The sequence below is a fragment of the Fusarium mangiferae genome (assembly GCF_900044065.1).
Source record: "Fusarium mangiferae strain MRC7560 genome assembly, contig: FMAN_scaffold015, whole genome shotgun sequence".
Lineage (NCBI taxonomy): Eukaryota > Fungi > Ascomycota > Sordariomycetes > Hypocreales > Nectriaceae > Fusarium > Fusarium mangiferae.
This window is the reverse complement of record NW_024573935.1, coordinates 491,365-514,951: the sequence shown is the minus strand read 5'-3', so window position 1 is coordinate 514,951 and position 23,587 is coordinate 491,365. Positions and strand designations below refer to the sequence as shown.

General features: G+C 49.2%; 9 protein-coding genes and 1 non-coding gene across 10 annotated transcripts; 4 read left to right on the top strand and 6 right to left on the bottom strand.

The window, feature by feature from the left end:
* Nucleotides 1–819, bottom strand: FMAN_12749 (uncharacterized protein; the record flags this gene model as incomplete). The annotated part of the gene is made up of 1 exon (XM_041823227.1): nucleotides 1–819. One exon carries the CDS (start codon nucleotides 817–819, stop codon nucleotides 1–3), a length of 819 nt encoding a protein of 272 aa, XP_041688829.1.
* Nucleotides 820–3,136: 2,317 nt separating this feature from the next.
* On the top strand, nucleotides 3,137–3,444 carry FMAN_12748 (uncharacterized protein; the record flags this gene model as incomplete). The annotated part of the gene is made up of 2 exons (XM_041823226.1): nucleotides 3,137–3,247; nucleotides 3,307–3,444. 2 exons carry the CDS (start codon nucleotides 3,137–3,139, stop codon nucleotides 3,442–3,444), a joined length of 249 nt encoding a protein of 82 aa, XP_041688828.1.
* Nucleotides 3,445–3,888: 444 nt separating this feature from the next.
* FMAN_12747 (putative translation machinery-associated protein 20) lies at nucleotides 3,889–4,554 on the top strand (the record flags this gene model as incomplete). Its single annotated transcript, XM_041823225.1, has 1 exon — nucleotides 3,889–4,554. The coding sequence occupies one exon, from the start codon at nucleotides 3,889–3,891 to the stop codon at nucleotides 4,552–4,554; it is 666 nt and encodes a 221-aa protein (XP_041688827.1).
* A 1,354-nt stretch (nucleotides 4,555–5,908) lies between these two features.
* FMAN_12746 (uncharacterized protein) lies at nucleotides 5,909–6,301 on the bottom strand (the record flags this gene model as incomplete). The annotated part of the gene is made up of 1 exon (XM_041823224.1): nucleotides 5,909–6,301. One exon carries the CDS (start codon nucleotides 6,299–6,301, stop codon nucleotides 5,909–5,911), a length of 393 nt encoding a protein of 130 aa, XP_041688826.1.
* A 3,345-nt stretch (nucleotides 6,302–9,646) lies between these two features.
* FMAN_12745 (uncharacterized protein) lies at nucleotides 9,647–10,240 on the top strand (the record flags this gene model as incomplete). The annotated part of the gene is made up of 1 exon (XM_041823223.1): nucleotides 9,647–10,240. The coding sequence occupies one exon, from the start codon at nucleotides 9,647–9,649 to the stop codon at nucleotides 10,238–10,240; it is 594 nt and encodes a 197-aa protein (XP_041688825.1).
* A 591-nt stretch (nucleotides 10,241–10,831) lies between these two features.
* tRNA lies at nucleotides 10,832–10,903 on the bottom strand. The gene has a single exon. It is a non-coding gene; the product is annotated as a tRNA-Asp (tRNA).
* A 2,821-nt stretch (nucleotides 10,904–13,724) lies between these two features.
* Nucleotides 13,725–15,601, bottom strand: FMAN_12744 (uncharacterized protein; the record flags this gene model as incomplete). Its single annotated transcript, XM_041823221.1, has 4 exons — nucleotides 13,725–14,677; nucleotides 14,723–14,928; nucleotides 14,983–15,044; nucleotides 15,152–15,601. 4 exons carry the CDS (start codon nucleotides 15,599–15,601, stop codon nucleotides 13,725–13,727), a joined length of 1,671 nt encoding a protein of 556 aa, XP_041688824.1.
* Nucleotides 15,602–17,430: 1,829 nt separating this feature from the next.
* Nucleotides 17,431–19,539, bottom strand: FMAN_12743 (uncharacterized protein; the record flags this gene model as incomplete). Its single annotated transcript, XM_041823220.1, has 4 exons — nucleotides 17,431–18,471; nucleotides 18,526–18,614; nucleotides 18,676–18,847; nucleotides 18,901–19,539. The coding sequence occupies 4 exons, from the start codon at nucleotides 19,537–19,539 to the stop codon at nucleotides 17,431–17,433; spliced, it is 1,941 nt and encodes a 646-aa protein (XP_041688823.1).
* A 630-nt stretch (nucleotides 19,540–20,169) lies between these two features.
* On the top strand, nucleotides 20,170–20,501 carry FMAN_12742 (uncharacterized protein; the record flags this gene model as incomplete). Its single annotated transcript, XM_041823219.1, has 2 exons — nucleotides 20,170–20,354; nucleotides 20,423–20,501. The coding sequence occupies 2 exons, from the start codon at nucleotides 20,170–20,172 to the stop codon at nucleotides 20,499–20,501; spliced, it is 264 nt and encodes an 87-aa protein (XP_041688822.1).
* A 1,310-nt stretch (nucleotides 20,502–21,811) lies between these two features.
* Nucleotides 21,812–23,209, bottom strand: FMAN_12741 (uncharacterized protein; the record flags this gene model as incomplete). The annotated part of the gene is made up of 4 exons (XM_041823218.1): nucleotides 21,812–21,893; nucleotides 21,955–22,490; nucleotides 22,572–22,793; nucleotides 22,859–23,209. 4 exons carry the CDS (start codon nucleotides 23,207–23,209, stop codon nucleotides 21,812–21,814), a joined length of 1,191 nt encoding a protein of 396 aa, XP_041688821.1.
* Between the last annotated feature and the right edge of the window lie 378 nt (nucleotides 23,210–23,587).

The following is a 23,587-nucleotide window of genomic DNA, read 5'->3' as shown; positions in this document are numbered from 1 at the left end:
CTAGATTCGGTCCTGGAAGGGGTTGCCGGCGCCGGGGGCGGATTGGCCCGAGGCGTTACGGATGAGGGGCTGGCGCTGAGCAGCGCGCTGCTTCTTTGTGGCGGCACGGGCCAAGGCGACGGCCTCAGACTTCGCGACGAGACGCTTCTGCTCCTTGCGGTCGCGGCAGCACATGAAGGTGAGGTAGCCGAGCATAAGAGCGGCTGACGCAGCGAAGACGATGGCAATGATGATACCGGCGGTGTCCATCTCCTTCTTGGTCATGCAAATATCATCGGCGGAAGAATCGGTTGTGCAGATGACCTCGTCGCGGCACGAGCTGGTGCTGATCTCAGTGCTGTAGCAAGTGGCGGTCTTGGTCTTATCCGAGACGGTCTCGAGATCGCACTGCTCGGTACTCTTCTTGAAGGTGGTGTAGCAGTCGGTTCCTCTCGAGGTATCGGCACGCTTCTTGAGCTCACCAGTGGCCTTGGGGCCGTCGGTAATGGCAGCGGCGGCTTCGACGCGGGGGATGATGGCTGGCATGGGAGCGGCCTCGTAGCGCTTCTTGAGTTCGCCCGCTTTGGCGATCTCGGAGCATCGCTCGAAGGTGTAGTGAGCCTCCTTGGCGGCGGCGTCGGAGGAGCAGCCGGCAGAGGTGTAGCAGGTCTTGAGGGCGGCCTCGTCGGTCTCCTTGAGGTTGGCGAGGCAGTACGAGAGAGCGCCCTTGTTGGCACAGTCAGCAAAGGCAGCGAGGTCCTCGTGGTGGTTGGCGAGACACTCTTGCTGGACAGCGGCAAGGGCGTTGCCAGCGAAGAGAATGGCGGTTGAGAAGCGCATGATGAACGGGTTCAACGGTTTTTTCGTTATTTTTTGGAGATTAGGTTTCGATCGAGAGGATGCCCAGCAAGCTCTGTAATTTCTGATGTCGAATACGAATTGGGCGCCTGAAACCAAGACACGCTCAATCCAAAAAGGGGAGAGAGGATGAAATTGGGGGAGGGTGGGTTTGTTTGGTGGTCTTGATGGGGAATGATAGGGAAGAAAAAAAGAGGAAGAAACAAGGAGAGGGAGCAAGCGAGACGAAGCGAATGGGATGGGAAATGGAAGGGATTGTCCGTCCGTTTCTTTCTGGGCTGAACCTTGGTTTCTCTGGGTGAGGGAGGGTCCTTGGAAATGGAGTAAAAAAACAAGAGGCAGTGAGAGAGCGAAAGAGAGGCAGGGGATATGAGGCGGCCTTTGGGCTGGCTGGCAGTGCTTACCTTAGGTACTGGCCACTGGCAAAAGCTGGCAGCAGCAAGTCCATGTTACAGGCTCTTATTATTATTATGGGGATCTTTAGAGCGTTGCTTGTGCTAAAAAAAGGGGAGAGGAGGAGACGGATCCTTTCTAGACGGGGGTGAGAGGACTTGAGCCACAATTGGCTAAACCTGAAAGGGGATAGGACATGAGAAGAGATTGAGGGTCCTTGTCTTGTTCTTTGTTTTGCAGGTGTTAGGGCTGTGAGTGTTCTGTTAAGTTTTGGGTGCAGAAGCGGTGATATTGTTAACTATTTGGAGTGGTAGTGTCTGTATGTATGTTGCCATCGAGTCCACCAAGGGCGAGTCTGATCAATATCCATCGCCAATGCATGCCCATGATGACGGCTGATGCTGATACTTTGCTGATGATGCAGGATCACAGGTGGGAACTTATTAGCTAACCCGCTAAGGTAGCCAGCACTGGAGCTGGGCTGAGCTGGATTCAAGACAAAGACAAAGACAAACATCAACAAACAAAATCGAGACATGTTTACATACATTGCTATGAGAACAATCTGATTTCTACAGCAAAGATGTACAAAGTGTTACAAGAAGTTGTCACTGTCCTTCAATTACTGCTGACATGCTGAAACCTGACTCTGGGGCTCTCGTTGCGCAAACCACCCACCTACGTAAGCCCAAGCCTTGCCATGTCTTCCCACAAGCGCTGATTGAAGTGGCTGAAAGAGCGGATAACAGCACAGCACAGCTGGCAAGGATGGCAAGGATGGCGCTGCGGCAACCAATCGACGCCAAGTTTTGGACATCTGGTGCGACGACGGTTGTGGGGTGAAGCATGAAGGAGATGGTATTTCAATCGACTTCTTTCATTTGTTGCAATTGCCATGTGTTTGGGTGTATGTTGGGGCAACAGTAGGTATCATATCAAACGGAATACGGACTACAGACTGGAGAAACACGTCTCTGGACAGAATGAGAAGAGATGTTGTATAAGCGGTCAATGCCATGAGCTTACTCTGCCTCTGGCTCTGCTTACATGTATTCATAGGCGTTATGCAGCTGAGATGGACCCTGTCGCGCATCCCGACGCCATCAAATAGCTGCATCCCATCACCAGATGGCCAAGTAGTAGGCGAGAGTGAGGAAAGAAAAAGGAAGACCTCATAATTGTCCATCGCTTACAAACTCTCTGGGGCTATTCCAAGTTGAACAATCACCTCTCGGTATATCATCATGAGCTAAAGGTCTATGAGCAATACTGGAAAGCTTATATGAGCAAAGCTAACAAGCATTTGATCTTGTCGTAGGTAGTAAGAGGATCTGATTCTATATCCCGACGAACCTCGTGCCCGCAAACAGAACATCCTGATACTTTCCGCCTTCATCGCTTTATCTCATCGGGATGTGCCGAATCAACCTCAGCTCGCTAAAGAACCTAAGGTGCCCGATGTTCAGGGGCTGAAAATGCCGAGCAGCACTTAGGTTGTAGTGGTCAGTGCCTGAGATTGACAGAAAAGCGTAATTCTAATGCCAAGACACATCACTTGTCAATCATTTATTTCACCAGCAAATGACATGAACAACCATTAAAAAATGCCCGAGATCTTGATCGATTTAAACGCTCCCCCTCTTTCACACGCACGTCATGTATTGTCCCTTGAGTAACCGACGCGTAGCCAATCGAACTGAATCTGGGGATTAGCCATGTGAGTCTACGTCATCAACTTTGGCGTGAGCTTCTTGCTTTTGCCTCATATGTAATGCAGTGATTCCACGCAAGCTTTATGTATAAAAGGAAGCAACCGACTCTTTGATCCTATTTCTTCTGCAACGTAGCTTCACTACACTTATCGAACCATCTACCACTCTCACGTACAACAAATACAACGTCCACCATGCCTCTCGTCGTTCCTGGTATCAACTCAACATCCGGCGACAAGGCCGAGGAATGGCAGAACAAGCTCGTCGGCAAGAAGCTATCCGACGAAGAGACATCCACCGAGACTGTATGTTGACACGAAACCTCTTTACGCTACATAAACACGCTGCTAACGATAACGAACAGGTCTTTGCTAAGCGAGATCTCCCCCAGGAGACACGCATCATCGAGCCAGGAATGATGGTCACAAAGGACTTCAAGGAGGATAGGCTCAACGTTCACCTCAAGGATGACGGAACTGTTTCACATGTCGTCAAGGGCTGATCTGGCGGTGCTTGGTAGACTTGACCCCTCCACCAAAAGGAGGGGCATTGTTAATGTACGATACCTTAATGATGGGAACAGGATTCGCCTGCAATGGCGAAGGCGCAAGAGAATAACAGGATCATGGATTTCCCCTATAAACTGTCCGCTGTGTCTATTAATTGTGATCGCGTGCTGTGTGTTCCAGTTGTGATGGTATTCTTGGAGACTTTGGTGCTGTGCCTCTGTTATTGCATCTCGAGATTTACCCCGCCACCGATGCCGCGGGGCACTTGTCGACTTGACTTTTCCATACCAAAAGCACCCCACCAAGACACGATACGTCCCGACACGACACGACAAGTTCAGCTTCTCTACCATCCATTTTCTGTTTATTTGTTCTATAAACTACGTAGCTCAACTTCAGTATTATATCTATTTCGGCACTGTCGTTAAACTACCACAATGTTCAAGAAAGAGTACATTCCCCCACAAGAAACCTCTCAAAGCTCTCATCTAACCATGACCAGAATCCAGGGCTCACCGAAGCAGAAGCTCAAATCCTCCGTCCAGCGCTCCCTTCGCCAGGGCCTCCTTGACACATACCCTCTCCTCAACCCCTACATCGACGAGATTCTGCCCAAGAAGGCCTCCCTTTCGAGCATGAAGCTGACCGACCGCAACACCCTCTACGTTCTCGACTCGACACCTCTCTTCTACCAACAGGATCTCACTGGCATCCTTGTTCCTCACCTCCGTCTCGTACACCGCTTTCCTCAAGCGTTCCCCAGCATTCGTATAGACCGTGGTGCCATTCGCTTCGTCCTCTCGGGCGCTACCCTCATGGCCCCTGGCTTGACTTCTCCAGGAGGCAGACTGCCTGCTGATGGTGCCCCCGAGGGTCTACAAGAGGGGAAGGAGATGGACCAGAAGATGGACGAGGAGGGACGATGGAGCAGAGAGCTTGTCAAGGGTGAGCCTGTGGTTGTCATAGCTGAGGGCAAGGAGGAGGCCTGCGCGGTGGGAACACTCGTCGCGGGTACCAAGGAGGTCAAGGCAAAGGGTAAGGGACCCGTGATTGAGGACGCGCATTATTTGGGCGATGGACTGTGGAACTTGAGCACGGAGTAAAATGTGGTTTGGTGTTGGGGATCGGAGTAGGGTTTTGTGATACCAATGGACAAGGGAGGGGGACACAATTCAAAGCGGAGAGACATGAATAAGATGATCATGACTGGTTCAAATGTATTCTGGAAAACAAAAAAGGTCATAAATAGACTGGTACATCTTGGTTTTGGCAATGGTTGAGTGCGTTATTCACACAGGACGAGGGAACTTTGCACTGATGGTCGAAGATTACTTATCGCGTGATCATAAGGTGGGACTGTATGGCTGATAGAATCGACAGTGCAGTAGTATCTTGGTAGGAAATGCATGAAGGGTAGGCTGGTCCGTTCTGTTGATCCAGACCAGCTGTTGACATCGCATCGTAATGCGACTGGTGAAGATCGAAACAAGGCCATTCTCTTTCATGGCTGTAAAGAGCTCACACACGGAAATAAATATCGCCCGGTGCTTTCTTATGAACAGAGCTCTCTGCCCGTACGGTAATAAACAGAAATTGATCTGTCGTGTCGCTGTCAATCCATGAGACATCCTGTCATGCGACCTACAGCTGCGTCAACCTCATTCACAACGACCACGTCTCAAACAATACGAAGGAGAGGACCTTCCGCATTAAACCTCGATTGAGTGTCTAAGTTACAAGGGGGAACGAGCCTGGATATAAGGGTTCTGGTTATCTAAGGAAGTGTCAGTCTGGCTGCATATAATTCGAGACAACGCCAAATGAAGCCAGAGTAGCAGGCCGCCAAAGGTTCGCAGATGACCCACTCGATCGAGTTGAAACCACATAAATGCTCAATTACTCGTAAAGGCCTTAAAGGCTGTATCTCGAAGTCATTGTGCAACTCATGCTCGGGTTTTCCGTTTTCGGACTCTTTGAACATTTGACGTCGATCCATATTGTGACCACGAACCCTATGAATCCCGTTCTGAGTTTACTATGAGTAAATTCAGTTTTGGCTAGCAATTATTAGCTTTTGTTCCTCTGGCAGGTGTACAGCTAGGTTTGCAGTCGAGTGTGAGTTGATGATGTTCTTGTCGTATCGGTTGAATGTTTTGGGTGGTCTCTTAGCCGATGGCTACGATGAAAGGCAAAGGCTGAATACAGGTCAAATACGTAGATTAAATAGCTTCACTTACTCTATGTAGATGCCTCTGATGGTTGTAATATGTTTTCTACGGAAGAATTTAGCGAGTGTTCACAACTTAGAATTCATATGAGACACAATACATACTCCTTGGTATCTAGAAGAGCGAGGAGCTGAGCCGCGTTTAGAAAAGTTGCAGCCTCCCTGGCCTTCGGAATCAATATGTGTCTTTGATTGCAGTCCGATATAACCTCTCTTTCAGCTTTGGAATTCTAGTAACTCCATCTCCAAATCACCCATCCAACAAATCCCAGTCCTGTAATCCAATGGCCAGCAGCTTTGTATCTCAGCTCATCACCGCCGTTCATCCAGACAATCAACCCATCGCCAATTCTCACGATTGACAAGATCGCCGAAAATGTCGTCACGGCGCTCTCGTTGCCCTGATATTGCAGTGCCATCAACGTAAGACCGTATGATATCTCACGAAGACCCTTGAAGTACATCAGAGGTGAAACAGAACCGCCTTCAGTGTTTATTTTGCTAGGTTCGAGGAGAAGACCGACATGGCCGTACTCTTTTTGTGGTGAGAGGAGAGCCATTACTCCACGGCTGACACAGGCGCCGCCGAGGATGTAGGGGGGAATGGACGAGAATGTTGTCATATTTGGACGTGTTGAAATGCAGCTATCGCTTTCAGAGATAGAATTGGGGATCCAATCAGGAACCTTGATAATATGGAAATAGTCGAGGTTGAGAAGTTTAAGTGCAGCTGAGTGAGATAAGATATCTCTGGAGTCTGCTTACGCATATACCTCATTCAGTTAGACTGCCACTATCTTGGGATATAGTCTATGTTAACCTCATTTCACCTCAAACGTAAACTGCTTTTATAATTTTCTGAAATCTGAATTAATGTCAAGTGTAACAAAGACATGTGTGATGCCCGAGAAACACCGTGTGAGTGAGGCACCACCTATTTACTGACTGACTGTTGATTAAAGCTCAAATATTGCTCATGGCTTACTATACTGCAAATTAAATCCATTCAGACTTCTGCTTCCCCGTTGCCAGGGCTCGTCTTTGGATTCCAGTTCGTAGCCTTTGTAGACATTAGCTGCATATATTTTGCCTTATTCCCTCTTGCTGGAAAGCTCTTTAACATGATGATCAATTTAATAACTCTCATCTTTGAAATATTCATAGAGAAAGAATTATTCCAGATCAGGGGGCAGAGCATCGGGATCTTGTTTGACTTCCTCTCAAGCTAGTGTTGTTCGTCACTTCTTTGCTCAAGGTCCCCCATCCGACCATTCTCCCAATTTTGCTTTCTGTGTGACCAAACTCTGACATATCGAGCTCAAGAACTGTCAAGGTGTTCTTGTGCTGAAGAAGAATCCTTCCCCAGCTCTTGGGATCTTATACTATAGCGTCCCGATTTTCTCTGTCACAGCCCTCCAACAGAGATCTGGAGTGTTTAAAGAGCCTTGGGGGCCCCGAAAGCCATGCACAATGTCGATCCGGAGGCCTCGGCGTGGCTTAGTCGTATGTTCCTGATGCTGGATGTCCCGGGTGCAACCATACTGTCAATCTCATACTCAGCGGTACCCTCGGCGGTCAAAATTCTCTGTGAGCGGAAGTCTAAGCATCGAATATGTTCAACGAAGTTAACATCTTGATATGATTTGAGATTCAGAGGCGTTTGTCTGACGACCTCAACAGCTTTTAGCTATTGCAACCCTGGGTGATCCACCTAATCATAGTTGTTTGGTTTACCAAATATTCTTGAATGAGAGCAGGGAAATCAGCTTTACAGCTAGTAGACAGCTTCTCAGAAAAAGAGAAGAGAGAATAATGATGAGTGCAACAGCGGCAAGACGACGCTCGTTGTTAGCAAAGTCCCTTGCATTGTCCGGAGCCTAGCCCAACTATTGCATCTTCTTCAATTCCAAAGCCTCAATGATCGACTGTGATAATCGATCTCCAATGCCAAGAAATGTAACGTGCCTTTGAGCAAATCGTGTGCATCGTGGTCCACCCCACGATTGGCGCGCTTTGGGAGTAAGGCTTTGCCACCGCCTGAGCGTAGATCATCATCGTGAAAGCAAGAATGAAAATTCGGCCAAGAGTTTGGCTCGACAATGATCTCACGAAACGATTCTGATTTTGTTGGATCGACACTATACGAGAGAAGGAGAAGCAGCCTAGGGCAGCCTCTTATTCTTGTCAGGGATGTGACTTTGATAGTTCTATATGCTGGCATTGCTGGGTGCAGGGCTAGTATGTATTGGATTAAAATCTAATCATGTACGACTATGCTCTTGCGGCAATGTCTGTGCCTTGAGCTTGGGATTGCTTGACGATAGTTAGAGTGGGTAATGCGCTCTGAACGTTGTGCGAGCTATTCTCGAACAAAGCATAATTGGGTTTGATTATCTTGATTACGCTTCAGTATAGCGAGGCTATCCTAGCAAACCTACAATTATATCCACCAGCCACGGCACTTGTCACCAGATCAACACTACCTTAGCGAGTACCTATTTTAGCTGCAGATTCATTCTATCGGAATCGAAGGACGAGCGTTTCTCATTGAGACACTGAAACGTTGTAAACTTGATTGTCACTTCACACAAAAGGAACTCAATCAATGATATCAGATGGTGAACGTCATGTTAACTGTTATTGTTGAATACGGGCTGATCGGCACTGGAACTCGTATTATTCCGTCCAATCTCGTTAGATTTTGCAGATCAGGTGCTTGGAATACCACTTCAAGAGCAAAGTCCAAGGATCGGACTTCATAGTCTGGGGCACTATAGGTGAAACTGGCTATGGCCCACTGCCAATGTCCCTGTATTTCCACAATATATGGGCATTCTGAACCTTGGATCGTAGCGGAGAAACTGCCATTCTCCTATTCATGCTATGCTCAGCCACAAATATATACATTTCTGCGAGGAACATCCCATGTTGAGATACTATTCTATGGGGCTTGATCTTGGCAGACGTTGAGTGACTGATCGTGATGGAATATTCGTGCTCCTAACCTAGAGCCTTAACACAGGCCATTATTTCCGGGTAGACTTCCGCCCCCTAATGAAGAAACTTTTCCGCATTATTCAACTTCAACAGAATAGCGGAACTCGGCATCACAGCAGAAGTAGTATTCCACCTGAAATATCGTTCTTGGCCAACGTGTCTCTGCATGAAGAAGCTCGCATTTACGAGGAGCTCCATTTGTGGCGGTGGCCCAGAGACAAGTTCAATGCCATTGCCAGTGGTCAGGTCAGGTCAGTTTAGCTTAGCTTAGGCCTTTAGGGATCGAGACTATGACGTCTGTAGCCAAGCGCGGAGGGTCCACGCATTAGCTAGGGCGAGATTGAGTGCCTCGGCATCGAACGATAGGTTCTAGAAAAGACTGGACGTTGCTAATTTTAGAGAGTTCAATTGCTGGCTCGGCCTGGGGTTGGGCTCTGGTCACGGGTGGCTTGCTCTGGGCTGCCGTTATCCCTAGCGTTGGCGTTGGCTGGCCTGACCCTTACAATTTTAGCCGTGTCCAGCAACGCTTCTGGGGCCTGGACCTGGGTTCTCGGCTCGACCGCCTGAGCTCTCAATGCATTATGGGGATGCAGTGGGTTTATTTCAGGGTGATAATTGTTGAGTTGCAGTGGACTGTGGAGATACCTCGTATTCTTTATTCTTCCGCGAGGCGGGCGACATGCCGCGACCCTCCAGCGTTGGTCCCTTCAGTCCTCACCGCGGACCTTCGGACTGGGGCTGGGGCTTAGAGCCCGTTATTGGGGCAACTGCCAGAGACGGTCTCAGCTATGACGATGCGAGATGAAGACGATCAAGGGGAGAGAATATGTATATAAGACTATCGATGTTATCTTCTTTTCGACATTATCTCACTCACTCATCACTCACACCCTCATCCTCAACCTCAACCTCATCCCAATCAACACTCAACCACTCTAAACTACTACCACAACAACAAAACAACCGCCATCATGCAGATCAAGGCTCTTCTCATCACTCCTCTCGTCGCCGCCGGCGTCGTCTCTGCTGCCCCCAAGACCAGCAGCACTCCCAAGTCCACCTACTTCAACGGTCTCGCCCTCCGCTCCGCCAGCCCCATCCACTTCAGCTACATCCAGGCCAACAAGGAGTCCTTCGAGCTGAAGCTCAAGAAGCAGGAGGCCAGCTGCGACGACGGCAAGCACCACAACGACGTCACCTTCCAGCTCTACAACGACGAGCTCTGGCTCTACTCCGTCGGCTTCCCTGGCCAGCAGGCCTACGTCGACTTCTCCGGCATGGGCCAGGGCAAGTTCGGCTACACCACTGGCGCTCAGCCCATGCCCAGGAACGCCCAGCGCAACGGCTGGAAGATCGACAAGGACGGCATCCTCACCAACGGTGGCGCCGGCTTCGTTGCCTGCCCCAACGGCGACGACCTCGAGAAGACCTCTTGGTCTGTCTGGGTCTACAACAGCATTGACAACCCCGGCGGTAACAAGAACTGCCTTCCCTTCTCCGTCAAGGCCGCCAAGGTTAAGAAGCCTGTTGGCTGCTTGTACTCCCAGGTCCAGCCCAGCGAGTAAAGCCTGGTTGATGATGGAACGTTTCTAGCACATATTTTTGCATAACCTCTAGGTTGAGGTCATTGGGTTTAGAGGGTCACAGTTATTCATTATAATAGCGTTTTGATTGGGTCATAGAACCTGGATAGAGTACATGCTCAATACTTATTTGCTTCTATCAATATTTGTTCATTGTCATTGTATCTGATATCTCGAAAGTGAACAACCATCCTCAGTCACCAACACTTCCATCACTAGATTGTAAAGTAAAAACGACCCAATGTGTGTTCCATTTGGCCGCATTCATGACAATTGCTGCTCACGACAAACAAAACAAATGGCAAATCATGAATCAGGGGACTTCGTCCTGCAAACTTGCAATGCATGAATGTTGATCATTGCGATCTGCTAACTGTAATTAGCGCAGCAAGACCCTGGAAGCACACCCCAGCGACGCACGCCAAGATCTGTTGTCACTGTTCCAGGTTTAACCAACAAACCCAAAAATTGAATGACCATCTGTAATAGGCCATATTGAATATCTCTTGACATTGTCAAGATGATGGCCAAAAAGCTAAAAAATGATCGCCTGTGTATCACAGGTGGCTGGATCTCTCCCGCCGGGAATTGAACCCGGGTCTCAAGCGTGACAAGCTTGCATACTGACCACTATACTACGGAAGATAACGGGTTGAACCTGTTGTAGTGGGTTGTGGTAGGATGTGGGCAGATACAGTATATACATGGAGTTGTCATCTAGCCAAATTTGAGCATGTATCGCTAACTTGGAAGAGCTAAACGTATCAATTAATTGATACGCAGAGGGCCATTAATTAAGCACTTAGAGATTCGAAAATCCATAACCTGGAGTGCTTGCAATCTGGATCAAATGCCGATAGCCTTCACATACCCTCCTTACTGAGGTATCCAGCACCAGCAAAACTCCTCTCTACCTTAACTTCACTTGTAACACCGCTTTCTTTCAGTCAGGATATCATGGAACAATGACGGCCACTGTGTCTCCTTGATAACCCGAGTCATCTGGCTCGTCTAAACGCTCAAGCCTGACAATCTCACGCTAGCTTGTCGCAGGTCTTTCCTTTGACTTGTCTTCCTGGTCACAGAATTTTGGCACAGTCAGGCCCTGACATCACTCAACACATAAGACTGCGCGTGCCGTCTGTTGTGGCGCACTCAAGGCCCGAGACAGATATCTTTACGCATGTGTCTCGTCAATACAGGTTTGTTGAGCCATTCTATGATTTTATCTGGTTTCCATATGAGTTGTGTAAAGCTCCGTGCGAGTACAAAGACCCTCTGCTGGCTCGCTTGACGTTAAGAAAGAAGCGAACAATCCCTGATGTCCGCATCCTCAAGTGTATTCCGACTCACAACCACGAAAAAGCTCATATTGCCTGGGGACAATATGGAAACACCGCATACTCCCCGTCGTGTACGGAATGACCGCAAGTGTCGCCCAAGACCAACAATACTTGCAATAGAAAGAAAACCAGAACAAAGCCCCGCAAGAGGCTGACGAATCTTGAGGATTCAGCTAGGGAAGCGAGCACACGTTCGAGAATCTTAGTGGATGAGCCATCTCGACGGAAACGGACGAAGCCATACGGGCGAGGAGCCCCAAGTCGGAGACTGGGACCTCTACTATTCTGGCTTCCCTCATCAAGGCTTTCATGTACAACTAAATTAAAGGTCAAATAAAGTTCTGAGTCTATCAAGTCGAGACACCCAACTTTAGCCCCTTTACGAGACGATCAGAAACCGCAGCTTTCTAAGTCAAAGAGCTTGCTAGTATGACCTAAGAGGTCTACTAGACTGGCCTATCACAGAGTGAGCGGCGAGCTACCCCTTTGGTTATGCAATCCCTGAGTTACAGCTTAGATGCTAACAAGAAGCCAGTAACTACAGACTTTATGGCTTGCAGCCGAAAAGAAACGAGAGTAAAGCCTTTAAGCCGACCTTATGATCAGTACAGATGATTAAAAACATTTACGCCTATCTTGCGCCGCTTCCCGAACAAACTCTTTTCTCGCTCGCCTATCTTCAGCCGCCCAACAAAAGACCAAGGCTTAGTGACGATTATCCCATCTGCTTGCGGACATCGATACCTTGGACTAGTTCCTTGAGTACAAGAAATTTTCAACCGACAACTTGCAAACACCCCACGCTTGTCCCTGACGATCGATACCATCTTGACCATTTGGGTGTACGGTTGAGCTATCCCAAGACCGAGATATTCTGGTGCAAGTAGCATTTATCATCGAACGGCTGTGTCTGAAACTGACTAGGTGTGCGTTCCGTCCCTGCAACACCGATGAGGCCCGACTTATGGCGACACTGGCATTGCACGTGAGGGGTTGCCCCTTTCGCATCTTCTTGAGCCGTCTCGTCGTTTGAAGCAAGCTTGAAGAGACAGTGACGGGGAGCATATGGCACCAGAGCCTGTAATAGTTACTCCTACGACGAAAAAGCATTGGGAGTCGAAGTCTTGTCTTACAGGTACGATTTAGGACCATGAATCATAAGATCTTGTAATATGCTGGATTTTCTTGACGAAAGCAGGCGCATGTGAGTGATGACAGACAGCGCAAAAACTAATGAACAAGCGTCACAAGTCTTTGAACCGGTGTGGTCTGCTTGATCACAGATTGACCCATGCTGTAGGTGGCGTTGCGGAAAATCGCATGGTTGGTAGATAGTACTACATCTGAACTCAATTAGTCCCAAGGATAAAGAAAGTTTGTATAGAATCTCACGATACATCAGCTCTGCATGTACAGAAATGGATGAGCAGACTAGACAAACAACCAAAAAGACAATACAACTTGATTTCATATTCCTCCTCTGTCTTACATCATGGAAGTCAGTCTACAAGGATCATGAACAGCATCTCGAGTCGTTCCACAACCCGATGAAAATCGAACGCAGCCTTTCTCTTGTAACATGTTGCAGACTGATATAAGTTTCCAAGCGCGAACTACACTGGAAGAAGGAAAACAGAGTTTACAACAAGATACTGTGTCCAGCACAGAACGGGATTTTGAAGTGGGCTGGGGCATGCTCGCTTTGACCTGAAAGATCATTGTTGCTGTTCCACAACACTGTTGCTATGGCTTCGTGTCCTTACCGATGTGGTGAATCTGCATCCGAGTCATTCTGGGAGTGAAATGACCGAGAACTTGGACAGGGGAGTACGAAAAAAGTCCAATGACAGAAATCTAATCCCAAGTGCATGGTATAGGCAACGGGTGCGAAGCCTGATATACATGGTCTTGAAAGTTTGCTTGCATTTGGAATATGTTTAACGTGTTGGTTTGATATATCTCGTTGAGATGTCATAAGCTTTAACTATCTATCAATCAACCCGAGGGAACACGGCTGTCTCTCTGCGAACTCGACGAATGCCACGCTCTGAACTACCAGAAATGTCAGATACAGCCACAGGAGGCACAATACAAGGGATATTTTGATCTCCACGCATTTGATCTTAATCCGAACCCTCCCGCATACCATTGAAACTCCCATCTTCAACTGACCCATCAGCAATCTCCCCAGCACCACCAGTGAAAAGTGCATCGAGAACCCTGCGTGGGCTCTCACGCATGTCACCAAGAGCACCCGTGAAGGGCACCCCTTGGGTCCCGGGCGTTGGGGTGTGACCCGAACCTCCAGGCGCACCAATGAAAAGTGCATCGAGAGCCCGGCGTGGCCCCCCCTGAAACCCCCGAAGGGTTTCTTCCAAGTCACCTCCACTTACTGGAGGGTGGTTCCGATGCGCTGCCTTCCGAGTTCCCTGGAACGGGACGCCATAGAGGGTGAGAGCGCCGTCTGGTTGGACTTGGGGTTGGTTGCCGAATGCTTGCAGAGCTTCTTCATGAGACTCGGTCTTGGTCACAGAGACCTGGCCTCCACCACTGAGGGCATCGCTTCCAGTCCAAGAATGCAATCCGAGTCGTGTGCGGTTGAAGAAGCCTTGAAAGACTTGCTCAAACCGACTCCCAGGGTCGCCCTTAATAGAGGCTAAGGCAGTGTTTGTGTCCTCTATGAACCTTTCGTCGTAGTCGTGAATGCAGCCAGACCAACACCAATCAGGCACTAAGCAGACATAAAGAGTTACCGCCTCACTGGGAGAGAGGTAATCACGGAGTCTCGCATCTTGAGAGACTACTAGCCAGGCTCGGTAGACTTCCTCGGAACGGAACTCGTAATACTCAAACTCCAGACGAGGTGACTTGGTGTGAGGATTGTGGTGGAACATGCGGAGGGGGATGTAACGATCAATAGTTCTCTTGAGCTTCTTAGTCTCCCGGGTCATGCCTTGGTCTAGAGCATATGACAATGTGGAAAGCAACAGCGGGAGGTTGAGCTCGTCTTCTTGGCCAATGAGGCCGTTCGGGGAGACGAGAACCTCAAGTAGGAGTGCAAAGACATCGCTGTGAACTTCGGCAATGTATGTTTGCAGCAGGTGCCCCTAGCCTGGCTGACTAGTAATAACATTGATTGGGATCGCAAAGACTTTGTCTTGGGACTTGGGATGGTCTCGGCCGCGAAGCTCAGAGGACGATGCCAAAGATTCGTGACGAGTAAAGGTATTCGTGAGGGGGTCGAGAGTCAAGGCCCGCCAATCTCCGACCAAGAACTTTGGGCTGCAGCAGTCGCATGGCTCAAGCGTGCGATGCTCCAGTTGAGAGCTGTAGAAGTCACAATTAGAGTTGTAAGAAGAAAAAAGCGTATGTTAGACATACTTCAAAAATAATCCGGTTCTCAGATGGCTAGGAACCAGTGGTTGGCTCTCAGGAAAGAAATCCTATTCCCATAGTCAGCTCCCATTGATAACAAAATTTTCTGTTGCCACAGGTCCGACGACCAAAAGGGGTATCCATTGTCAGGGTCAGGGCTTAGAGTGAGACTTACTTGGCCGGGAAGCATCCAAGGCTGATCCTCAGTCCCTTGACCGATGGACACAGTGTTACGAGTCGTAATGATAGCCGCTGGGATAAAATGCTGATCCTCACGAGATGCTTCTCTTTCGCATTCCCCAAGGAAAGTACCGAATCCAATAGCACCGCTTGACTGGGATTGAACAGGGGAAAGGGCAGGTGCTGGAGTGTCCCAAAGGCTTTGGCTATCGAGAGGAAGTGGTGGGGGAATATGGCCCAGGGCGGCACGGGCCAGGAGATCTGGAAGAGAGGCACCTCGACGGAGGTGGAGGTGGTTGGCCCTATCCAGACTCTCATCGGGAGCAGCCACTATTTCCGCATAGTGTTGAGAGCTTTGGCTTTCTTGGTCCCTTTGCCGGCCACGGCGACCAGCCACTCGTCCCCAGGCATCATGGAGCCGATCGGAAAACCAACGACGGGGCATTTCCTCTTCGAATTCCCAACTTGGGATCCAGAAAAGTGGGAGAGTTCTGGAATCAAAGAAGGTTAGCTTGCCGAGTTCAGGATTGAAAATAAGATCGGGAGACAAAGTGAAGTAGAGCAGACTCTGCTAAGAGGCCGCCACACTTAGGTAGCCGGATATTTGCAAGAAAGGGATATGGGTTTCAAGGTGTGGCAAGATTTGAAAGGCATGGAACCGGCATCCTCCACTCCAGCGGTATTCAAGGTACTTTGGTAGACCAGCTGCAGGAGTGAAAGACAGGGAACTGAGGTGCAGGTGAGGCTTTGCGACGTTTGCTCTCGAGAGGAAGAACATAGGAACACGATATGCTCGTGATAGACAGACGGAAATGGAGGAGAATAAGCAAGCAAACATACCTTTGGAGGAGAATCAGAAGCTAGAGTGATGTTGTGCGTAGGAGAAAGTCTTATCGTGGCCTTAACTTGGAAGTGGCCAATGCCACGGCTGTGAAGGACACGAGATAGTCAGCGAGTTGTGATTTCTACGTGAGATGATGATGGAGAAAGAGTGGGAGCAACTTACCCATGTGAACGCCGTTTCTGTAGATCTCAAAGGAGAAGTGTTCTGGACGTATTGATGGTTTGTAGATTTCAAGTGTCAAGAGAGCACGGCAACAGAGGACCGCTTGGGCTTGAATAGGGCTTGGAAGAGGACCGACCGTGCGGATAGAAGGACGGTGCGGCCCGACAACGCAGAGGAGAATACTCCCAAATATCCCGTCGGCAAAGACGTAAAGGCTAGTAGAGATAGCCAGGGAAATGTCGTGGGCTCAAAGTTGTGAGGTGGAGAGGAAGTGAGAGTGAAGATGGGAGGGGAGTGGGAAAGAAGGAAACTGTGTTTGGGGACGACTTGCTAGAAGGAAGTCGGGAAAGGTTTACCCGTCTAGCTCGCGCTTCGGCGTTAGATTTTGGGTGCTGAATCTGTGGGAAAAGGGGCCCCAGCCCTCGTGTAATATCACAGCAACATGATGGGAAATAATTTGGGAACAGAATGAAGAGTACCTTGTAGCCCAGTGACCCTAGCGTAACAATTTCAGAGGCGTCTACTGCTGGTGCTGGGGAGATAATGGGGAGTGTTCCAGCTGGGAGAAGTGTGATGAGGTCATATGCATTATCTGAGCTCTGCACCTCACAAGTACAAAGACCATATCACTGCCCAGGCACCCACTGTAACCGACTGAAAACGAAATCCGTGCCCCCTGTGAAGCCAGGCTGTCAACAAAGTGGCAGATATCAAACTAACTTGCTGTCACACAATTTGGTGATACGCATTTCATGCAGAATAGCAATAGCAATTAGGCGTACAAAGACTGCAACAGTGCGAAGGACTTCATAAGACAGCAGATTTACAGATTACACAAATCACAGAAGATGCGTTTTGGGGGACAGTTGATAATGGTACCAAAAAAAACTCCGATTGTAGCAAATGGTATATACACTTTTCCGCCTATATAGGCCCTCCCTCCCACCCGGAAAAGAAACAGCCTGACCCCGACTGCCCCAAGAAAAAAAACTAGATTACGTGCGTCGCGTATGTAGTCGATCGACTACCGTTGGAAATTGTGGAATAGAACTATGGATGGTTAGTTTCGTGAAAATATCAATCTAGACAAGCTAAACATACCTTTGAAAACATGAACAAAATTTTGGTTGGAGGATGGTTGGCAAGCCAGCCTACTGGCTGGCGCCGAGGTTGAGTTGAGCCAGCCTCAGGGGGAGCTGGTCGGGGAGTGGCTCAGGCTCCTCGGGTTGGTCCTCGGGGACATCGTTGATGGTTAGGCGGCGACGACCCTAGCCGCGCTCTTCCTTCCTCTTCGTTGATTCTGCCCTCAACTTCTCCTTTTCTGTCGCGCTCATGTTGGCATAGCGGCCGATGAAGTGCACCTTGGTGCGGATCCAATCCTTGGTGCGTGGCATGTCCCACGTTCCGTTCCCCCGGAGGAGGTTGGATGGAGCGGCGATTCCGAACTCGGAAGCATCGAGGCCATCAAGGACGATGGCAAGCATGGCCTTAATTGTCTTGGATCGTCTTTGTTTGGCCTGGGTGGAGTTGTCTTCTGCCTGGGGGACGATCGACCTGATGTACTTCCTGAGCTCGTCTCTTTGTGAGTCCCGGATGAATGATCGAACTCGGGAGTGGTACTCAGATTCTATCTTGAAAGTATTGAACGCCTTATCCCTGATGTCGTCACGGGTCAAGGGGTTCTCGTAATACTGCCCCCTCTCTCGGAGGCGAGGCTTGAACTCCTGAACCCATTCTCGATAGACAGGACGCGAGGCCATACGACGACGATCATTAGAAGTGCCGAGACTCATATCTCCCTCTAAGGTGCTGCTGCGAGGCAAAGAAAACATGGGACATTTGGTGATGTACTTGAACATCGCGTCGGTGGTGGCAAAGGGACGCCAGTATTCAGCAACGGGGAGTCCAAGGAATAGCAGGATGTCATCAGGCTTGCTGGTAAGTAGGATCTTAGCTTTCTTACGGTTGATCTGTTCTCCTTCTGGCACCCGGATGTGAAGACCTTTGTCGTCCACGGTAAGACCATAGGGACGAATGATGGGTCCGAGGATCTGCCAAAAGTCGCCGTGCGACTCGAAGAAGCGCAAGTACTTAGCTTGCTTTCTGGAAAGACAGTATCTGACGTCAACCTGGATGAAGATACGAGGAGAACCTTGGACTTGGTTCTCGTGTACAGGGACCGTAGGGAGGGGAACAAAAGGGTTATCAGTCAGGATCGACTTTGGGACAGTTCTTCTCTTGATTCTGAAAGGTCCAGTTCCAGTGACAGCTGGAAGGGTAGCACCAGGCTCTGAAGAAGAACTGTTGATCTGAGTTTATCGTTAGAAAACAGCGAACATGGTTAAGTCTTTGCATGATAATACCTTTTCAAGAGTTCCGCGGGTAGAGTTTGATGCAACAGAATCTCGGCCTGACTTGCCACGCTTGAACATTGTAGACAATGAAAAGGAACCTATTCATGTTAGCAGCTTGATCAATAAGAACAAGTTACTCGAGAAGGAAAAGGTCCTTACGAGAAGACGATTCGCCGGTTTTCATTTTTCTCTTGAGATAAGAGATAGTTCCCCATTTGCCAGTCACAGGAGCCGTTGCAGCAGATGCTTGACTACGCTCTGAAGAGGTGATACTAACGCCATCAGAATCGTTGGATGGGGGCATGGTCTGTGAGACTGCAGTTGTAGCGAACTAAAACATATTATAAGCTTCACTCGGGGATATGCAAGTGGCCATCGACTTACGGTTTGTTGGTTTGATTTTGAGTACTCCTCGGCATTTGGCTCTGCGTCAGGACTAGAAGCTTCTTTGATGTAGAGAGCAGGGTTTGAACCAAGGGGGTTAGGGTGTGGACCGAAGGGAGAAGGCAAGGTTGAATCCAGGGGAGGCTTTCGAGTAGCAGTGCTGATAGTAGAAACTGCAGGAGCATCGCCAGAAGGCTTGAACAGGTTCCCAGGAGTGATGGTAAGAGAAGAACGAGCATAAGGGCCCGGAGGTGACGGAGGAGTGATTGAAACAACCGGTGGAAGAAGAGTTGCCTTCCCCTTTGCCTGGGGAATAGGGATATGCTCAGGCCATGGGATAGCGAAGTGAGCAGCGAAGTGACTGGCGCCACCTGCAATGATTCTAGATTCAGCGCCGAGGGCGTCAGAGATGGCATCGAGGACGCTCTCCTTGAGGATATCGATTCCGTTCATTTCGCAGACGAGGACATCGACGTCGCCATGGTCTTCCTTTCCGGGACCTTCCATCGGAACATTAATCCAGTGGAATTTCTTACTTAGCCGTCGAATGACTGTGTTTTTGGCCTCAAGATATGCCGCGTGAGGCATTCGAGGTGTCTCCAGAGGAGGATTCGCGTGAGCGAAGGCCTTGCCACCCATGATTGCTGTAGTGCAGCGGAGTGTCTCTTTGTGATAGGGAAACAAGAAGAGCAAGGGAGTAGACGTTTGGAATGTGGGAACAAAGAGGGATTGCAGAGGAAGTTTGTAATGTTCAAAGATGAAGAGGGGAAGAGAAAAACAAGGATGAGCTTGCAGAGGATCACCTCGACGCGTGCTTGGTGAGCGCAAGGAGCAAGGAGCCCGATGAAGCAGGATATTCTTCTTTGTTACTAGTGATGTATACGAGTTGAAAAGAAGAGAGGATGATGATGATGTTGTTGTTTGCGTATATAATAAAGAGGAAATGATTGTTTATCACCACCCGAAAGATGTTGTTTTGAGTGATTGTTTTGATGGTGGGTTGGAGAGAGAGAGGGAGAAGAGATGGGACGAGAGCGGAGTGACTCAATAGCAGTGATGCAGCCCAGCCCAGCCCATGTCAGCTCAGCTCAGATGCGGGATGCACAGCTGCATGACCAAAGTGGGCTACAAAAATTTAGTACCTCCTGCTAGGGCCGCCCACAAATTTCCCCTCAGCAACTAACACCTGTACTTGTCGCTGCACCCAAGACACTCCAACACGACACGATATCTGATTTCTTCCCAAACAAACTGCAAAATCACCTCGACATGTTCTGGGACGCTTTTACCCACAACATGTCCAACGCCGAGTGGTTCGGTGAGCTGTCCGTGTGGCTCCTCATTTTCCTCGTCCTTCGCTACGGCGTCGCCATCCACCGGATTCCCAACCCAGATCGCCAGCGTGGAGTCAACGTCCGCCGAGTGGATGGCGTGATCCAGCTCGATCTCATGTGGTGAGCATCTTCAGTGAGTATTTAAACTTGACCTGTTATGCAAAGCTTGGCTGACTTTGAAATCACAGCCGACGCCCCCCTGACCAACGATGTCGCCAAACACTATCCCGCGAGCCACAGCCTTCGGTTTCTCTTTGCGCCGACTGAATTGTGAACGCGTTGTACTTTCTATTGACACTCTTACGCTCATGTTACCCGGGATGGTGAATGCTTTTTTTGAACTTTGCCTTGAGCGTGACTCGAGTGCCAACAACAGTAAGACACTCTCCTTGTTTGCCCTCTCATCCAGAGGCATTTTGCTGATTCATTCAAAACCAGATTCTTTTCTTTCCAAAGCCTTCTACGCTGTTTGATGGTGTACCTAGGAGTAGCTGTGTAGCATCCAGCCATCTGGTCCTCGCCCAGGGAACCTGTTCTTACGATACGATCGTGGAGGAATATGCATTAATCAAACTTACTTGAGAACTAAATTAAGTGTTCTCCCACTTTTCTGTTCCTTCTGCTCGCAGTGATCGTCGTGGTGCTAAGACACTGTTGTGACGCTCCAAGTGCCGTATGGTGATATGAACTCTCAGCCACAGGTCTCTTGCAAAATATGTATCTACCTCAGTACCTCGCAACTTTGACATGACGCCATAGTTCCTGGCCAGTTGATACAGCATCAATGCACAAAAAGAAAACCTGGAGGATGACTCATTTGACTGCCAAAGGAAAGCTCGTATGGTAGCGCACTACACAGCCCAGTGGCTTGATATCATATAAGACGCAATAGTTGTCACCGAGAGTTCTTGGGTCCAAGTTTATATCCCGAGAGTGAGCATCGTGTTCTGAATTATATTGCGGCAGCATTAAGGTACCTTATGGTTGGCAAGTGTCTACAGCAATGGATGTGCGGGCGAACTCCCTAACGGACCTCGCTAGGAGCCCGGTGCAGGCAGGCAGTGGTCGATTTCCAACACTCCTGTCCTCAAAATCGCCCCTGTAATGGCATGTTGCCCACATTGCTCTAACAGTAACCAAATCTGACCCATGGTTGGAGTTGAAATCTACTACTTTCTGTGAGTTTGACCTGAAATTATCGCAAAATTATCTTTGTTATCTACCACTTCCTCCCTTAGGCTATTACTAGTTCAACCAGCCCCAAGGACGTGAGCAGAACTTTCGTTTTGTTATCATAATGTAACATATGATGTTGCATCTTGGCGAAATCGGATAGAAAGTGCTTGGTTTTGAGATTGACCGTAAGTTTGAAACTTCATGAAAGTCTCAGATGCTCGATCTTCAAGACTACAACATGCCTAGAAGCCAGACGTGATAAGGGTTCAGAAATAGAAAGTCGTACGCTGGGGATCATTCATTGAGCCATGGATTATACCGCCACGCTGATATTGCAAGTCCTGTTGTACACCCCTTGCTCAGCTTTGGCTTAGTACAACACAGCTCTCGCAGCCAGTCAACTATGCGTCCGGAGAAGCGGACTTCTGATGTGGTGGCTGATCTGTAGTTGAGCTTCTTGGTTTCCGGCCGTACACAACGTAGCTGATAGACACTCGTTAGCTCTTGACTACATTCCAAAACAGGGGCAAAAGCAAGCACTTACAAGGGCACCCAACTGTGCATGTTTGGGTTCAGTACCTCCTTTCGAGCCTTGGCCAGTAGTACCTGGAAGTAATTCGGATCGCCGTTGAGTATCTGCTCGTACCCACGAGCAAACACGTTTCCAATGGTATCTCGAAAATGCGAAAGCTCAAACGCCCCAATCTCCTTCAGATGCTTGTCCTTGGGCCAAGGATTCGTAGGGATCTTGAGGACGCGCTCTACAACATCCTCGAAGCCGGCATTTTCAAAGTGCTCCTTCCAGCGAGTCGGTTCCCAGCCTGAACAGCCAATGCGCTGCGACATCTCGAAGTAGATCTTGCCCATCTCGATGTAAGCGGAATCAGGGGGCAGTGTGCCGTCGTCGGACTTGAAGTCGGGGACTGAGCCTGAGAGCTGGAAGTAAGCGCCGGGCTTGAGGTGGTTGAAAGCTTGCTCCATCAGACGAGGCCAGTTGCGAATGGCCATGATGAGTTCTCGGCCATGGATAAGATCGAAAGTTCCTTCGCCCCAGAGCCAGTCATCTTCAACATCGTCAATCTGGAGACGTCAGCATGGCTCAATGTCGCGTATCACTGCAGTGAAAATCAAAGGCAGGCCCACGGAGGTCGACCGACATACCTCGAAAACTAAGTTGGGCGGTATCACGTTAGGCTGAACCGGAGTTGTGTCGACGCCGATTACCTTGGCTGAAGGGTATTGCTCAGCCATATCGATCGCCCAAATACCTGATCCAGTGCCAAGATCGAGGATCTTTTGCGGATGATCGACAATAGGGGCCAAGTGAAGCTCGTTACCCATGAGCATCGTGAACTTGCAGTGCTGGAGATCATTGCGCTCAACCTGTAAACTCTAATTAGTATTCAAGCTTTCTGAGACGTCTGAGACGAATAGCGCATTTCGTTTACCTCGAGATCATCACTAGGGATCCAAGCTTTGTGCAGGCCATAGACACCGTAAGTTCGACCGTTTTCTTGAATGCCGCGTCGAATATCCGACGCAATGGACGTCAGATAGCTCGTGTTCGTTGATTCTGGGTAGAGCTCATCCTCGAGGTCATCGTTGTCAAAGATGTCGGGCTCGATGCGGCTTGAAGCTTGTGTTGGTGATGTCGACGGCGGTCTATCCACTAGCCCCTGTTCTTCTTGATCTCCACGATCTGGGTCTCGGGCCTGGTCTGATGTTACGTGGCCCGCTTTAGCTTCACCATCTCCGATCTCTCGGGTTGGGGAATGTTGATCTTGGAGCGGGGGTAGCATTGGGAATATGATGACACGGAAAAGATGTCTGAATCGATATTCCTCGCACGGACAGACACAGAGGTCTCGTTGTCGAAATATGTCAGATCCTGCGAAGAAATGGCCAAGATGCCATCATCAATCGTAATGTGAAAAGAGTTGGATCATCTTCAACCCCCTGTTTTTGGCACGGGACGCGGCCACTAGCCTTTTAGGGGACCCGGGTATTTTGTTAGGCTAAACCTGTGAGAGTATGGCGAGGATTGGATGGTTCCACTGCAAGTGTCTTAGCCAGCTCCATGGTACGTATTTTCTCTCTTCTAGATCCCCTTTCGGACTGGTCACGACCAGGGTGAAGGGTTGCCCCTCTATCCTCAGCTCATTCAAGTCTTTGCTTTG